This window comes from Podarcis liolepis (assembly GCF_965112155.1).
Source record: "Podarcis liolepis genome assembly, chromosome: 2".
In the NCBI taxonomy this organism is placed as follows: domain Eukaryota; kingdom Metazoa; phylum Chordata; class Lepidosauria; order Squamata; family Lacertidae; genus Podarcis; species Podarcis liolepis.
Genome location: NC_139555.1, coordinates 100854694 through 100872864, shown reverse-complemented (window position 1 = coordinate 100872864; position 18171 = coordinate 100854694). Strand labels below are relative to the sequence as shown.

General features: G+C 44.5%; 1 protein-coding gene across 1 annotated transcript in view; it reads right to left on the bottom strand.

The window, feature by feature from the left end:
- LOC310701477 (cadherin-related family member 3-like) overlaps nucleotides 1-18171 on the bottom strand; it is a 43909-nt gene that overhangs the window by 22914 nt on the left and 2824 nt on the right. Inside the window, exons 3-7 of the mRNA XM_083492410.1 lie at nucleotides 11901-12001; nucleotides 6549-6659; nucleotides 5231-5427; nucleotides 3999-4176; nucleotides 1750-1912 (exon numbers count right to left, since the gene is read on the bottom strand). Of these exons, the coding sequence (XP_083348536.1) occupies nucleotides 1750-1912; nucleotides 3999-4176; nucleotides 5231-5372 (483 nt within the window). The 5' untranslated portion in view covers nucleotides 5373-5427; nucleotides 6549-6659; nucleotides 11901-12001. The remainder of the gene's footprint in view (nucleotides 1-1749; nucleotides 1913-3998; nucleotides 4177-5230; nucleotides 5428-6548; nucleotides 6660-11900; nucleotides 12002-18171) is intronic.

The following is an 18171-nucleotide window of genomic DNA, read 5'->3' as shown; positions in this document are numbered from 1 at the left end:
ACGGCCAGGAATGGTGTTAGCTCCCACTTGCCACTCAGTGGCAAACCCAGGCTTGTTGCTGCATAACAAATAATAATAATTTTATTATTTATACCCTGCCCACTTGGCTGGGTTTCCCCAGCCACTCTGGGTGGCTTCCAGCAGAATATAAAAACATAATAAAACATTAAATGTTTAAAACTTTCCAATACTGGTCTGCCTTCAGATGTCTTCTTAAAAAAATGCTTATATAATATACTTACATTATATTATTATAATATATTATATTATTATAATACATTTATACAATGCTTAATTGTAATAAAACCTCAAACTGGTTTACAAAAAGAATAAGATTATCAATAAAAACTGTTAAAAACAAAATATTCAAAAATAGTAAGCTAAGACCAGAAATTGGCTTGATTCTGCTGCAAAATGGTGGGAAGAACCCCACCATTGCCAGACTAAAGTTCGTGCATTTTACTAAAGGAATCTTTTCCCCAGCTATCCTGGGAGGTCCAGTAGCATCCATGAGCTCCCTTAGATCAGTGTTTCCCAACCTTTTTTGGGCAAAGGCACACTCGTTTCATGAAAAAAATCTCGAGGCACACCACCATTACAGCCCCGTGACGTCAGCGCGCAGCGTCACGCCGGGAGGGACGCATGAAAGTGTAAGTTTCAATTTTTCCCCCTCCCCCTTGCCTTCCTTCTGTGCCAACCGCCAAAAAGCCAAGACTTTAGGGCAGCAGGTCGACACGGAAGAAGCTCCTACCTAAGGACAGGTGCGACGGCCGTGTCCTCTTCTGCCACACTTGGCAGCCCTGCCTCACGGTCGTGACTCCCACCCTGATTTCTCCCCGCAGGTCGAGCGGCACAGGCAGCCCAATGTGTCCAGCCCAGACACAAGCCCCGCTTCCCCACTCTAGATCCTGAATGCGACCAAGTGCTCTGGACTCCCGAGCAGGGTGGGAAAGAGGACTCGCATCTGGTAGCCTCCGGGCTCCTCGCCTGCTCGAGGGATGGCATTGCAGGCAAGCTGCCGGCCGTCGCCATCGCCGCCCCCTCATGCGAGTGGACCTGCCCGGAGTGGTGGGCCGGGGGAGGCTCGCTCTCTGTGGGGATGTGGCCCGCACGCGCGGCCCCGCTTCCTCCTGCCCAGGGCTGAGCTCCTTACCCGCGATCTCGGCCTCGCGCACGCGGATCCCACTTATTCCGAAGCTCGCGCCACTAGCCGGGGCTCTCACACCGTGCCAGGGCGAGGCGGCGAGGCCCACTGACGTCATCGCGGCTCGCCGCCGCCCTCGACTTCCCTGTTCCCTCCCCTCCCTCAGGTCGCCGTGGTTACCGAGGACTGCAAGCTGCTCGGGCGAGCGTGGGGCATTAAGTGGGAGAAGGAAAATTAAAATTAAAACTCGCCTGAAGGCCGCCTCTCTGGATATGAAGCTATCTTTCGAATTTTTTAATTTTTCCCGCGGCACACCAGGCAACATCTCGCGGCACACTAGTGTGCCGTGGAACAGTGGTTGGGAAACACTGCCTTAGATCAGGTCAATCTAATTGTCCCTCTAGCCCAATATGGTTTATTCTGTTCTGACTGGCTGACTAGAGTTTCAGACCTGCCATGGGCTTCTTTCACCTGGACATGCCAGGGATCTAACCTGGGATGTTCTGCATGCGAAGCAGGTAATCTGCCACTGAGCTATGATGGATCCTCCCTTGTTCAGCTCCTGTGTCCTTGACTTATCTTCTCCCACATCTTCATTTACTCACCCGAATGGCATTTTTAGCACCTGGAACTTGTTCAAACAGCTTTCCAGCACCAACCGGGCCACTGTTGGGTTCATAATGGAGTTCATCAGGGGGATTGTCCATATCGTGACATCTGACATTAGCAACCACTGTATTAATTGCAATTACTTCTCTGCTGGTATATCTGATTAAAAGGAAGTCATCAAAATGTGACATGCTTGTTCCAGCAACCTCAGTTTTCTTCTCTAAATGTCCATCAAATCAGAAGCCGTTAATGATAGTGCCTATCATTTTAAGATAACGTTCCACAAGGTGCTCAGACTGAGAGAATCTGGATATGTAACTTCGCAAGGCACACTGCGATTTATACTGATTATAATCCGTCTGAAATTTTTTATACCCAGTAGTTCAAGTGCAACCATGGCAGGAGAATAATGGAACCCTATTTTATAGTCCTATAACTGCACTGTCATGAATGCTTCTTTTAAACATATTTGTAAGAGTCAATTCAACAAAAAGAAAAGACTTAACCTGACTACTTTTCCCTCACATTTTTAGGGGGATTCCAATAAGATTTCCCCCTCTCGTAAGCACTACAGTGCTACTCACAAATTTTCAGAATAAATGGAAGTGGGTTGAAGTCTCCTTAAAACAATACAGTGGTACCTCGGGTTACAGACGCTTCGGGTAACAGACTCCGCTAACCCAGAAATAGTACCTCGGGTTGAGAACTTTGCTCCAGGATGAGAACAGAAATCGTGTGGCAGCGGCGCGGCGGCAGCAGGAGGCCCCATTAGCTAAAGTGGTACCTCAGGTTAAGAACAGTTTCAGGTTAAGAACGGACCTCCGGAACAAATTAAGTTCTTAACCCAAGGTACCACTGTATGTGCTGGCCAGTTGCGGCTGGTGCCCATTGGGACTTGCAGGGTGGGTAAGAAGACCAACAGTAGGTGGAGACAGAGACAAAGACAGAGACAGAAAGAGGTGAGTACGGTAATTCTAGTTTTGCCCTTATCCTCCTGCCTGCTGAGTTCTACAAGGGCAACACTGAGGCTGCCTAAACACTTCCTATTTTGCAGAGCGAAAAATCAGTTTCTCTCAACACACATCCTCAACAAGATTGCAGATCTTGCGGTCGAGACAGGTGGGTGCAGTTACTTGATGTAAATGTAAAGGGACCCCTGACCATTAGGTCCAGTCATGACCGACTCTGGGGTTGCAGCGCTCATCTCGCTTTATTGGCCGAGGGAGCCGGGGTACAGCTTCCGGGTCATGTGGCCAGTATGACTAAGCCACTTCTGGTGAACCAGAGCAGCGCACAGAAATGCTGTTTACCTTCCCGTCGGAGCAGTACCTATTTATCTACTTGCACTTTGATGTGCTTTCGAACTGCTAGGTTGGCAGGAGCAGGGACTGAGCGACAGGAGCTCACCCCGTTGCGGGGATTCGAACCGCCAACCTTCTGATCAGCAAGTCCTAGGCTCTGTGGTTTAACCCACAGCACCACCACAAACTCTCCCCTTGATTAGATTATGCATTTCAAAACCTTGCCCTTGCTATTGTGGTATATGCCTACCCACGTCATCATTGGTCAGGTATAGACACACACCCATACACCCATTGCTGAGACAGCATGCATCTGTTTTCAAATAGGCTCACTGTGGGGTAATACAGCATCAATCTGCAATGAGCTTTTATTTTCAGAACTAGCTTGACAAGTGCTTTTCAGAGGGTGTGTGTGTGTGTGTGTGTGTGTGTGTGCGTGCAATCAGTCTAGACCAGGCAATGGCAAACTCCGGCCCTCCAGATGTTTGGGACTACAATTCCCATCCTCCCTGACCACTGGTCCTGTTAGCTAGGGATGATGGGAATTGTGGTCCCAAACATCTGGAGGGCCAGATTTTGCCTATGCCTGGTCTAGACTGTGTGTGAACTAGGTAGGACAAAGCAAGAATTTAGTCCCTACTGGTTCTAGAAGAAAAATGTGCATTTGCAGCCTGAGACTAAGGAAATGGAACCTGACAGGCAGTGCCACCAACTGGACTGCTTGTCAGAAAGAAGGCAGGCAGGTGGGGGCTGCCTGGGGGCAGACTGAATATGGTGGGGCAGGGCTCCATTTGCTCCATTGGCATGGGGTATTTCTTTGGCCCATTTGTTCGATTGTTGTCAATGAGCTTCTTTATATTTTTTGAACATCTATGTGAAGGAAAATATATTATGAGAAAAACATAGCTAACCATTTGCTGCCATTTCTTGACTCACTAGCTCACCTGTATACATACTGATGACAGAATGGCACATTGTCATTGATTCCATGTACATTCACTATCACAGGAATGCCTGCACACCTCCGGGTACTGCTGCAAGCCACAACGGTGAATGACTGAGCACTGATAAATCCAGCCTCTTCCATGTCCAGTCTAGATGCAATTAGTAGAGTACCACGAGCTGCAAAATAGTTGTTAGGATCATGATGATGATGATGATGATGATGATGATGATGATCTGTGGCCTGGCCTGGAACAGTTAGTAATTCTTACTAAACTATGAACCTGCCCATAATCTAAGACCTCCGCCTGATGTTCTGCTTATGTGCCCACTACTGAACTTGGTTACGTTAATGAACACGTGAGTGGGGCTTTCTTGGTGGTGGCCCCACAGTTGCAGAATTCTCTTCCAGTTAACAATTCCTTGGCGTATTCTATTCTGGAATTCATTAAGTTTTCAGAAACTCCTATTTTAACTTATAAGCACATTAGGGGAGCCCTGCTGCGTCAAGCCCAAAGCCCACCTAATCTAGCATCCTGTTCTTAACGTGGCCAACCAGATGTCTAGGGAAGCCTGAAAGCAAATGGGCACCAGCAATGGTGAAGGACTATAGCTCCATGGTACAACACATCCTTGGCATCCCAAAGGCCTCAGGTTAAGGCTCGAAAAAGTCCTACCTGAAGCCCTGTAATGCAGCTGCCGTTCAGTGTTGACAATATTTAGCTACCGTAGAATGATGGTCTGACCTGGTATTAGAGGAAGTAGAGCAGAAACAGGACTAGGAGACTCCAGGGATAGGCAGTGGGCCTCCAACTGGGGTATCAGCAGCTGCCTAAGGTACGATGCTGATGCTTGGTGCCTGCCCTGTAACATCCCAAGCGGCTCTTTGCATATTCCATGGGATATGCTGCCCCTTGTAGAAGATACAAACTTCATATTTTGCAACATTTTGGTTGGTCCTCCTTATGCACCACACACCTTGGCTACCTTTGTTTTTCACACAAACTAGCTTTTGCCAGTCTCATGCCCTCCAGATATTTTGGACTACAGTTCCCATCAGTCTTAGCCAGCACAGGCGGCTTGGGCTGATGGGAATTGTAGTCCAAAACATCTGTTCCAGGAGAATTATGTAGACTGACAGTGAGCTGTCCTCTTCTCCTGTGGTTGCAATCAAAAACAAAGGATTTAGGGTAGGGATGGGGTTTTGCCAGGATTCACATCCGTCATGGCTTACCTTTGTCAATCATGAAGTAAGGATTGCTTGGATCGAGAACAAAGGTGATAGGATCCATTGGATCTTCTCCCACAGCATGGCACTTGCCAACTGTCATCCCAATGGGAATTTCTTCATCCAAAGTAATGTCCACCAGAGCCATTGAAACCGAGTCTTCTGTCCTAGGAGTCAATCTGCCTTTCCCAATACTGAAAAAACTAGAAAGGCAACACAGCTTATAAACAGTAGCTACAATGTACAGCTCAGCAGCGGATCATATCTTTTTCACTGAGCCAACCCAGTCTCAGTCTTCACTTTAGCAAGTGTGGATATGACAGTAATTATCCAAGATGTGGCAGCTTTATAATTCCCATATTGATGGTGGGAAGATGAGGATGAAATAGTTATGCACTGGGCAGAGGAAGTTTTGAACTGGGGACTCTCAGGCCTATAGTTCCTACTCTCAGGTACCACTTCGCTTATTTAAGGAGCTTAGAAGAGTTTGGATTTGATATCCCGCTTTATCACTACCCTAAGGAGTCTCAAAGCGGCTAACATTCTCCTTTCCCTTCCTCCCCCACAACAAACACTCTGTGAGGTGAGTGGGGCTGAGAGACTTCAGAGAAGTGTGACTGGCCCAAGGTCACCCAGCAGCTGCATGTGGAGGAGCGGAGACGCGAACCCGGTTCACCAGATTACGAGTCTACTGCTCTTAACCACTACACCACACTGGCTCTTAGATGGGGACAGATCAATAACTGAAGGAGTGGGAGTGGGAGTGGGAGGGAGAGGGAGAGAGAGAGAGAGAGAGAGATGGGTGCGGTACAAAAAAAAATAAAATTATTATTATTATTTCAGAGTTTCAGACAATCTCTTTTCCCAAGCAGAAAGGTGATATGGTTTTCCATACATGACAATAAGGAACTTATATTTCCATGGCTGTGAAGGGAAGATAGCTGTGTGTGCCTGTGTGCATTTTCCTTTTTAAATAATCTTGAAAGCAGCATAGTGAAACTGTAATAATAATAAAATCTTCCCCACTCTTATCCCTAGTCTGGCTATAGTAGTTTTAGTAACGTCTCTGAAATCTACAAAACCTTTTGGACTAGCAGAGGCCATACTGGGACTAGGGGAAATGAGCACCTATTCCAACAGGTGAGACAGCAGAAAATGGATAGCTGTTCCTACATCCCAAGCCCAGCCCCACAGTCCCACTATGTTCCTACAAGAAGCTCTAGAGACTTTATTCCGCCATCAAGGGTCTCTTAAAAAGTCTATCAATTCTACACAAACACAAGATACACACCCTATAGAACCAAGCACTACCCTGGATGCTTACGTGCAATTAAGAAAGACGTCCCCACTGTGCTTCACTTCCACAAGAAACACTTTGATATATCCAGTCGCAGAGAGACCTTCCGGATCAGCCACAGTCACCTTCACTGAATAGCTGTAAACAAATTATATATTTATCTACCGCAGTGATATCCTGCTCTCCCCCCACCCCAAATAACCCCAACACCATTCTCTGACATCAGAAATGGAGGTATCCAGAAAGTAACAGGAACACCTATCAATCTTCCAGGACACTCTATAACTGACCTTTATCAAGCAATTCAATTATGTCACCTGTGGGTTACATCAAGATTGCTGCTGTGCTGTTCTGTTTTTTTTTAATCACACTACATGTGCTAATTAGTTTACTAATGCCAGGCTGTTTGCATTAGCACCAACACTACCATGTTAATTGGCCACTCTGCTGCGTTGTTAATTGGTTACTGTAACTATTTTGCTTTCAGGTAGCTGTCACTTTCTGCTCTTTTTACATTTCATTTCCTCTGGCCTCAATTCTCTGCATTCTCTACTCTTCCCCTCCCCCCTCCGTGTGTCTGTCTTGCCAATTTAGGATCGTAAGTCGTGCAGTTGATGAAATGGACGGTGTTGCGTGAAAGTTCATGCCATAATAAGTTTATTGGGATTTAAGGTGCCAGAAGACTCTTAAGGTCTTTGGTTTTGTGGGATCCACCTCTTTTGATGAATTTATACTGTTCCATTCAGGGTGGTAAGGTTTCGTTGGCTGTTATAATTTTAAGGGTTTTACCACTTTTCATAATTGCTTGTTGCATTGTTGTAACTCACCCTGGGACTTTATGGTGAAGGGCACGTAAGAAATAAAAATAATAAAAATTGGTGCCAGGTGCTCAGAAGGCTTCTTCCCATATAAACCTGCCAAACAGCTTAAGGTCCACCATTCTATGTCCCTGCCTTTGCTTTGGAAAGGACCATGACTTAGTGGCAAAAGAGCTGTGTTGCATTCAGAAGGTCCCAGGCTCAATCCGTAGTATCTCCAGATAGGCCTGGTAATGTCCCTGTCTGAAAATCTGGAGAGCCGTAACCAGTCAGTGAAGACAATACTGAACGAGATGGACCAATGGTGTGACTCAGTATAAGGCAACTTCCTGTGTTCCTGTACTCAGAGGTGATGCAAGTGGCCACTAGGAAAGGAGCTTTCTGAGTAACTCTACCCTAGGAATGTTGTCCTGATTGTGACTCTACCTACTATCTTGAATTAAATATACTTCAGGGGCCAAGGGAAGGCTTTCTGGTTTATCCAAGAGCTTTTGTTTGATGGTTTGCATAGTTGTTTTCAGTTACTGATTACTGCTTCTATCATCTGTGGTTGGCTGGTACCGCTTAGTTTTCCCTGCCGCTATTTCATCTGCTGAGGTTTGGTTTTATATATGTTATATTCATACTCATAAAATTTATACACCACTTGATTGTGTCAACAGACTTAGCAGTTGGGGTGAATTAGATTGGAATTCAAAGGCTTTATTCATGCAGGAACGATTTACAGGATGAGTGGAAAGAGGAAATAGAGGACATCTTATCTGGAGAGAACAGTAGACAAAATGGCTCAGCTTTTAGGGTTGGAGTTAATTTAGACTACAAGCATAAGCAGAGTGGCTAGATCATCATCTTGAGAAGGAAGTGTATTTGCTTTCCTCCAACAGTTTGTACAATAAACCTCAAAACAGCTTACGAAAGAGATTAAACAATAAAATTATCACAAAGAAAAAAAATCACAAAAATACATACACATTTTGTATGTGTGTATTTTAGACATACAAAAGTCTAAAATACTAAAACAAGTTAAAACTCAAATCAGCTTTCTAAGCATCTGGGAGGAGCCCAGTTGCGCTAGCGTAAGTCCTCGCCCAGGCTTCTGCTAGTAGGACCAGATAGTTGAATCAGGTCCCATGAAATTATCTCATCCTCTTTACTAATAATAAGCCAAATAAGCCAAGATATGACTGTTTGAACATGGGCATTGTGTTGTAGAAATGCAGCAGAAACAGCCTCTAAATAAATGACCTACACAGAAAGCCGAATATGTCCATGGGCAACTTTCCGCTCCTTCTGTATAGTACCATTTCTCTATCTTCTCTTTGTCTGTCTTAGCGAGTTAAATCACATCTAATTGAAAAACTCTCCAGAGTAGAAACTTTGTCTCTCGCAATATTTTGTTTCAGCTTTGAAAGGTACAGCAAGTGGTGGCTTCAATTGTCACTTTAGCCTGCTGGAGTAAAACTAGAATGATAAACAATGAGTGCCTGTAATTGGAAAGTGAATAATTAGATCAGAAAGTTCCTTCTGGTTGAGCAGAAAGCTCTGCAGTCTCTCTGGGAATATGATGAAGAGCTTTCCAGATCTCATTTGGGTAACAGTCTCTCTTCCACTTGACAAAGAGGAGGGAGCAAGAGGGGAGCTATGCATACTTTCCCTAGACATGTTCATGCATTTCCAAGTCATCCAAGTAAGAAATGCTCTGATTAAAAAAGACACACCTTCTATTTTTAAACAACACCAGGCGGTATTAATATGCAGGTAGAGGGAAATGACTAATTAATGTAGTTCAGCCTTATTAACATACAGCTATAACCCTGTTGCATCCTGCAAGGGCTGGTGAGGTCAGCATTGAGGTAGTTAGAATTAATTAGACATCCCAGGCTCCCTCTGCCCCCCTCTGAATTGAGGCACATCCTGAATCTCACCAGAAGGATAGATACAGAGTTAAAAGCTGAAGGTCTTTTAAGCTTATGAACGAAAACAAACAAACCCTGCAATAAGCAAGAAATCTATTAATAGCAATACTAGTTTTTTCCATCTTGTCATTTTCAAATGCCTAATTTAAATTTATTTTTGCATACACACATGAATCAACTGTTCTTCTAAGCTTTGGGCAAAAATCAAAATGTTTTTGTTCCCTTAGTTTTGCTTCCCAACTCACCCTGATTTACGTCCTTGACTAAACTGTGGGGCGACGTCACATGATGTGGAACTTCCACACTGAAAGGGTCAGGAAGCGGGTGATGTAATGATTTGACACACCTGTTGTTTTGTTACTCCTTATGAGTCACAGGAAGGCTATGATATACAATGAATTGAAAAGGAGGTTCAAAATAACTTTTTTTAAAAAAACAACAACCAGAAGCTTTTCTTTGGGAAATTATAGGGGCAGAACTACCTAAATTGTATAGAAATTTATTTATGTATGCTACTACAGCAGCAAGAATACTACTTGCCCAAAAGTGAAAAGAAGCAGAAGTCCCAGCAAAGGAAGAACGGATACAAAAACTTACGGAATATGCAGAAATGGCGAAACTTACTGGAAGAATAAGAAATCAAGATAAACTTTTTTATATAAAAGAATGGAAATGGTTTATTGAATATTTACAGATAACTTACAAACAGATAAAAACATTGGCAGGATTATTGTAATAACCTGAAGTTTCATAAGAGTATATATTTAAAGCAGATAAGCAAATGAGCAAATTAAATGAATTTGGATATGCAGAAGATGTAAAAAAATAAATTTAAGGAACTACAGAAAGAGCGGGAGGGAAGTCAATTCTTTGAAATGTTAAATTGATTGTAAAACTAATGAAATGTATAAACTTGAAAAGTATAAATAAAAGCTTTTTTTTAAAAAAAAGAGGAATGCTGTGGGAGTTGGTTGTAATGATATGATCAGTGGTGACTTGAGGAAAAAGTTACTTGCTAAATATTTTTTTAAAAAAGAGACTTCCACCAACTGACCACCTCTTCTCATTGGGAATCCTCTACTTGATCATAGAATCATAGAATCATAGAGTTGGAAGAGACCACAAGGGCCATCGAGTCCAACCCCCTGCCAAGCAGGAAACACCATCAGAGCACTCCTTACATATGGTTGTCAAGCCTCTGCTTAAAGACCTCCAAAGAAGATCAGGCCGTGGGTCCATCTAGTTCAGCATCCTGTTCACACAGTGGCCAACCAGATGCCACCAAGAGAAGCCCCCAAGCAAGACCCAAGTTCAACAGGACTCTCACCACTCTCACCAGTTCCCAGCAACTGGTATTCAGGGGCACACCTGCCTCCACCAGTGGAAGCAAAGTGCAGTTATTGTGCCCAGTTGACATTGTTTTATGTTTTGAATTGTTTTAATTGATGCCAGCGTTACTTTATTGTTTTTATGATATTTTATGCACTGCCCTGTGCTTCATCGTAGGGCCCAGAAAAATTGAAATACTTTATTGTCACTTGTACAACTTGTATACAGGGAGATTACATGAGCACCCCCCACTCAGCTCTCTTAGTCTTAATTCCCCTCATTTACTGACACACACACACCAAACCCGAAAGTCAGTTGCCCTGTTGTTATCTTTTCATTCAGCAGCCTAACAGCCCACCAATAGAAGCTGTTTTTTACCCCGTTGGTGCGACTAATCATGTTTCTATATCTTCTGCCTGAGGGCAGGAGATCAAGAAAGTGCGGGCCAGGGTGTGAATCATCCCTGAGAATTTCCCTCACTCTCCTGAGGCAACGTTCTTCTGCTATTTTATCCAGCGGATTCATGGGACAGCCCATAATATGTGCTGTATTCACCACCCTCTGTAGGCACTTCCTATCGGTTGATGTCAAACCAGCGTACCACACCGTGATGCAGTATGAAAGGACAATTTCTATTGTGGACCGGTAGAAGGAGATCATCAGATGTTGATTGACATCATTCTTTCACAATACTCTGAGGAGATGGAGTCTCTGTTGGGCTTTCTTAACCACTTGGGTTGTATTGATTTTCCAAGTAAGGTCTTCACTGAGATAAACTCCTAGGAATTTACAGGAAGAGACTCTCTCCACACAGCCCTCCCCAATGTACAGTGGGGCTAATTCTCCTCTTTTCCTCTGAAAGTCCAATAACATCTCCTTTGTCTTGCTGATATTAAGGTGCAAGATGTTCCCTAGGCACCATGTAGATATTTTTTTGGACCTCCCCTCTATATGCTGATTCACCTCCACCTGTTATTAAACCCATTATGGTGGTGTCATCTGCAAACTTAATAATTGCAATAGACAGGTCAGATGATACACATAATGCACAAATAATAAAATGGAACAGCATGTTGCTAAAGAAAAATTACAACTTGTACTGTCCTTCCTCATGTCACAGGAAAAGCTGTCTCCCTTCCTTCCTTCCTTCCTTCCTTCCTTCCTTCCTTCCTTCCTTCCTTCCTTCCTCCAAATGCTCTTGCAGTGTTTGTTCCCCCCACAAGCAACCACGTGCGGGAAATAATTTTAAATGAAAAACAATTGGGATTTTCTCCACTTCTGAACAAAATAAAACAGCAAAACAGATATCTGCTTACCTCTTTTCCCTGTGTTCAGATCTGAAGGTCTCTGTCGTAGAAATTGTCCCTGCACCATCAATCTTGAATACTGTGAGGTTCGGTGAGATCTCGATAGAGAACTAGTAGGAAAGGGTGGCATCAATTTTTAAAATGTTACGGTTCATGCAAAATGTCAGAGGTTGGAAAACAATGATAGCAAAGAATAATCTGATATATTAGAAGTATTGCTGTGTTTGAATGCCCAGTCCATCCCTATGCAAGTGAACCCACAGGATAGTATCAATAGTAGCAGAGATCTCTATACAATCTATATAAATCTATTGAACTGTTATTCCCCTCTCCCCTCATAAAGCAACATTTATTTTCTGACTGGCTTTTCTTGAGGGTGGCTGAATTTGCTTTTGGTTGTCACCGGCTCTTTGTATTACTTTCTGATTTTGATTTAAATCCTATAGTAAGTCAAATGAAGGAAATTTCCGCATCCCCTCTATTCCCTTGCTCCCATAAGCTGGGAAGAGAAGCTGGGGAGATAAGAAGAAATCCTTCTGTAAACTCCCTAAAGATCCAGTTCTGATTTACATCAGGGGGACAATAGCATCATCACCCACAATGATTCTGTGGAGGAGTCTGCCCCTTGAGAGGAGTCTCTGGCTTGCTGGACTTAATGCCTTCCTTCTTGACACACAGAGTACTTCCGGTATATCCTTCCTTGTCCTTATAGAGTTTATAGCTGGAGATAACTGTTAAGCTGTGGGTGAACATATCAGACGACACAGCGATTCTTCAGACAGCTCTTGTTTATTCACAAGCCTGAACTGAACTGAAGGGTTCAGCCAGCCTACTTATATAGAGCTCCACTACAACGCAACAGTAGCAACTTTCTGTAACTATCCAATCACTGAACGTCACTTTCAATCCCTTATTTGCATATGTGGACCTGAGTGAAAACTATCTACAGTATCCCCCTGCTGGCCCAGGGTGAGAACTTCAGTACATAATAATAACCATGTCCCACAGGTTCTCTCAGTTCCACCAGGTTTCCACTCAGGCCCAGCCCTTCTATGAGGCAAAGTGAGGTAGCTGCCTCAGGTGGAAAATTCTGAGGAGCAGAAAGTGGCTAGAAATGTGGGCCATGCAGTCTACATTCCTTCCCTAGGGTGTGGAGGTGGGGCTTTGTTCCATCACCAGTGCTTAAGGATGATTCAGTTACCAGCCTAGTCAGAATTTGTGCACGGAGTGGGGAATGCCTTGTCCTTCGCCTCAGGCAGCAAAATGGCTTGGGCCACTCCTGTGCCCACTATTTCAATGCCATCGCCAAAGACCAACTGCTGTCCCCTAAGACCATTGTGCAAATTCATACAGATTGGCTTTCTTTTAATGTGAAAGAGAAGAGTTATGTCACAAAAGCTTTCTCCCCCCCCCCCCCCCGCACAAACAAATTGTGGCTGATGGCTTGTTACAGTCTGATATACTTCTGTTTACAAAAGGACTCACATGGTTACTAGGCAACAGAAAGACTGGAAGTCAGCTGGAGGAACAAGGAAGTTTTCTGCTTGAGTTTTTGGAACCATCACAGCCAGCAAGTGAGAACACAAATAGCCTCTGTATTAGAGCAATTGGCTTGACTTTATTATCAGCAGATGGACAGGCTGATGCTCCCTGGAGATTTTTTTAAGTCATTAAGGACACATTAAGGATTGAAAGCAACTTTTCAATCCAAGTGATTTCAATCCAAATGTTTTCAATGAGAGAGCAAATATGTTAATTACCTCTCACTGAAATCTGTGAGATTTAAAAGTGCCTAAATTTATCTGGATTATGTTTCAGATACAGTATTACCACCTAATTTTGCCATATGTCTGGAAATTCCCGGACATAGCCAGGATTTGGCCGTTGGAAACAGGGCCAGGGCAGAAAGCGCTTAAATGTCAACACAAGTCTTTCCCCTAAAGTAGAACCACTGAAGTGAATGGACATGACTAACTGAAGTACATTGGTTTCAATGGTCTACTCTGCGTGGGGCTTGGCTGAATACAACCAGTGTGTTATCTCAGCGCTGTGAGATTTGATAAGGTCATCCAGGGACATAAACAAAAATAATAATGTGCAGATACTTCTAAAAGTAGATTAGTAGGCCATTGACATTTGAGGCACTAAAGGCGCACAGCTCCGTCTCTGAAAATGGTAACTCCACAGAAAAATTAGCGAAGGCATTTCTGCTGTGGTCAGTAACATTGTGAACTAATCTGCCGCCTGGTGGCTAATTTGCCTTTAAAACCCAAGGATATGGTTTGCAACTCACCACCACCACCTTTGTTCTGCTGTAGTAGTTCTCGAATTTCCGGGATCGAGTCTTAAGGAGGGTATGAATGTTAAGGAATCATATGCACTGACAGAGCTTGCTGTGCCATTTCAAGAGAGGCTTATCTTTTTGACAGGAGAAATGGTTGCCGCAAGACCAGAAAACAACACTGGCTCGTACTTTCATATTTTTTCTATGTCTCCATGCCTGTTATTCAAGCTGGGCAAAGCCAGTGTGTGTGGTTTATCACAATTTGTTAGAAACCAGGCTGAGGAGTACTGCTCTGATGAGGAATGGTGGGAGCCTCCCCCTCCCCCTGCTCCTGACCAGGATCCTGAAGCTGCCCAGGAACAGTGGGACAGTATAGATTTGGAACAGTGGTTTGCAGAGGGGCATAGTTCTGAAGACAAAAGTTGGGATGAACTGGGGGGGGGAACAGCTAGGAGAAGAAGAACTGGGAGAGAGAGAGAAAGTTAACTGACTCTCTTTCTTGCTTGAAAATCTACATCTGCCCAGTCCAAGGTCACGATGAGCAGATAAGGTGGCAGCCTAGAAAGCAAAGTGGTTGCAAGATCAGGTTGCAAGGCGCGGAAGTGACTGGGGGGAAGTGGGTGGAAACCTTAATTGGGATCACCGTCATTCTGAGAATGGCTGCTTTGTTCTTTTGCTGTGATCATTAAAGACTCTTTAAATGGTAAGCGACTCTTTTCACTTTGTCCTACGGCCAAAGGGGCAGAGGAAGCTGAGTCCTTGAAGCCTGACACCATCCTACATTTGGAAAACATGCTCTTGCACCCTCTGTTCTTCAGCACCCTTCGTAAAAGCCACCTTCTCCACAAATCCACACTTTAACAACACATTTTAACTCCCCCAAATCCACAGGGTGCCTGTGCTTCTGATATACAGTATGCAACTAGCTATACTGGATAATTACACCAGTAGCAAAGACAAAATGGAGCCACTGAGAAACGAGCAGGAGGTATCAGCATGCTTGGGGATGTTTGCAGAAATGCAAACAACTCTTGGGGGGGGGCAAGCAAACAAAATGAAACAAACCCCAGAAGCCAGAACTGAGAACCTGAATTGGGAAACCCTCTAAAAGGGCACGGCTGGTTGGCTGACACATTGAACAGGAACACTTCTCTGCAACCTTTTGCTGCCGGTCCCACTTGTTAAAATTGTTTGTTTGTTTGTTTGTTTGTTTGTTTGTTTGTTTGTAGAACCTTTTAAAAGGGGTGAAAGAGGAGAGGGCAAAATATGGTCTGAAGCTCAAAATCAAAAAAACGAAGATCATGGCCACTGGTCCCATCACCTCCTGGCAAATAGAAGGGGAAGAAATGGAGGCAGTGAGAGATTTTACTTTCTTGGGCTCCATGATAACTGCAGATGGTGACAGCAGCCACAAAATTAAAAGACGCCTGCTTCTTGGGAGAAAAGCAATGACAAACCTAGACAGCATCTTAAAAAGCAGAGACATCACCTTGCCAACAAAGGTCCGTATAGTAAAAGCTATAGTTTTCCCAGTAGTGATGTAGGGAAGTGAGAGCTGGACTATAAAGAAGGCTGATCACCGAAGAATTGATGCTTTTGAATTATGGTGCTGGAGGAGACTCTTGAGAGTCCCATGGACTGCAAGAAGATCAAAGCTATCCATTCTGAAGGAAATCAGCCCTGAGTGCTCACTGGAAGGACAGATCCTGAAGCTGAGGCTCCAATACTTTGGCCACCTCATGAGAAGAGAAGACTCCCTGGAAAAGACCCTGATGTTGGGAAAGATGGATGGCACAAGGAGAAGGGGGCAACAGAGGAGGAGATGGTTGGACAGTGTTTTCGAAGCTACCAGCATGAGTTTGACTACACTGTGGGAGGCAGTGGAAGACAGGAGTGCCTGGCGTGCTCTGGTCCATGGGGTCACGAAGAGTCGGACACGACTAAATGGCTAAACAACAACAATTGTTTGTTTGTTTTAAAATAAATTGCTGTTTCTTACATAGCTCTCAAACTGAGGTGGAAATGTGAAGAACTGAAAAATGAGAAACTGGGAGAAAACAAAATGGACAGATCTGCCCCATTTCTAGTAACAACGCCACTGAAATAAAACCCAGCTGCCCAAAGACAATGCTAAATTCCACTTCACAAGGACTGATCTATCATGTGGGATCCGCTTGTTCAAGGGGAATGGGTCTATGACCTGAGGCTGGATATCTTTATTTTTATTTTTTGCATTGAAGAAGGTAACAACATTCAATCTGGGCTGGAGTTGTACAATTCCCACTGGTGCTATAATGTCATAAAACAAGAGCAAAAGTAGACCTGAGGGAGTCATGCTCATTAGCGGAACATCCACAGTTTTGAATAATGTATTCTTAAAAATACATTACATACATTCTTTAATAATATATATATTCTAGCCTAGCATTTGAAAAACTTAGCATGAATTTCCCCAAAGGTTTTTTTGTTTTTTTAAAAAAGAAAACAACCAAGGGAACAAGCTATAATCATAAATAAAGCTGATGGCCTGTTCCATACCTTGAAAAATGCCTTGCTTGTGTTTAAAGTTTGTTTCATAGCTGAATTATCAACCACAGAAGATGGCAGTTTATAATTAAAATCCAAACTCTTCCTTAATTACAGGTATTGCTAAAGTATCGTTCCTTGCTATATAATTACTCCTCATGGAGATGACTAATTATTTTATTTTATTTTTGAAATGAATCTCCTAGTAAAGTAGCCCCAAAATGCAGGGCTGCCAAGGCACAATATGTGGACCAAAATTTTAGGGGAGAACCTAAAATTCTTCTTTTGGAGAACATGGAGGAAGGGGCGAAATCTCAGGTCAGGAGCCAGGGCAAGCTGTCTTCTCTTTCCCCCGGCCCGCCAGTTCCATTCTGCACTTTAAACCACCCAGTACAGTGGTGTCCCACAAGACGAATGCCTCGCAAGACGAATGCCTCGCAAGACGAAAGGGTTTCGCGGTTTTTGAGCTGCTTCGCAAGACGAATTTCCCTATGGGCTTGCTTCGCAAGACGGAAACGTCTTGTGTTTTTTGCAAGTTTGTTTCCTTTTTCTTAACACCCTTAATACAGTTGCGACTTGACTTCGAGGAGCAACTCATAGAACGCGGTGTGGTAGCCTTTTTTGAGGTTTTTGGTGATTTTTGAAGCTTTTCCAAAACTTTTCCGACACCGTGCTTCGCAAGACGAAAAATTCGCTAGACGAAAAAACTCGCGGAACGAATTTATTTCGTCTTGAGAGGCACCACTGTATTGCAGTATGTTGCTCAGCCCTGTCTCTCCCTCTCCCTCTCCCTCTCCCTCTCCCTCTCCCTCTCTCTCTGTGGGAGCATTGGCCTAAGGAGCAGCAAGAAACACAAGAAACTTTTAAAAAAAAAAGAATTACATTTCTTCATGCCTGGTGGGCCTGCAATGCAGTGCGAATGTTATTGCGGTTGTCAACCAGGCGCCCGTGGGACACCTGCAGGGCTGGCTTACCCATAGGCACTAGGGGTGTGGGGCACCCAGGCGCTGGGCTCTCAGGGGTGCCAGGCCGAGAGTCTGGGGCCAAGATTTGGAGTCCGGAGATTGAAGAGCCAAGCCAGTCGACAGCCACTGCCGAGCGGATCACAGCCCGCCGGAGCGCCGCAGGCTTTTCTGCTGTGGGCGCTGAGGCAGCTGGCTCTGTCCTCCTGCACACCTGGGATTGGCAGGCCGTCGAGAGGCCTGCCCAGCGCACGCACACTCCTCACACGAGGCATGCAGGCCATAGTCACCATAGTCCTGGCGACTGTTACCCACCAACAACAATGGCTCCGCTCCGACTCCACCGCCGCCTCCTTCTCCTCCCGCCGCAGCTCCTCCTCAACCCCGTCCTCCTCCTCCTCACCCTGCGGTGCCTCAGCCTCGCCCACAACCACCACCACCACCACAACCAGCAGCCAGAGCAGTGGCAGCACCCCGGCAGCCCCCCTCAGCCCAGAAACGACAATGC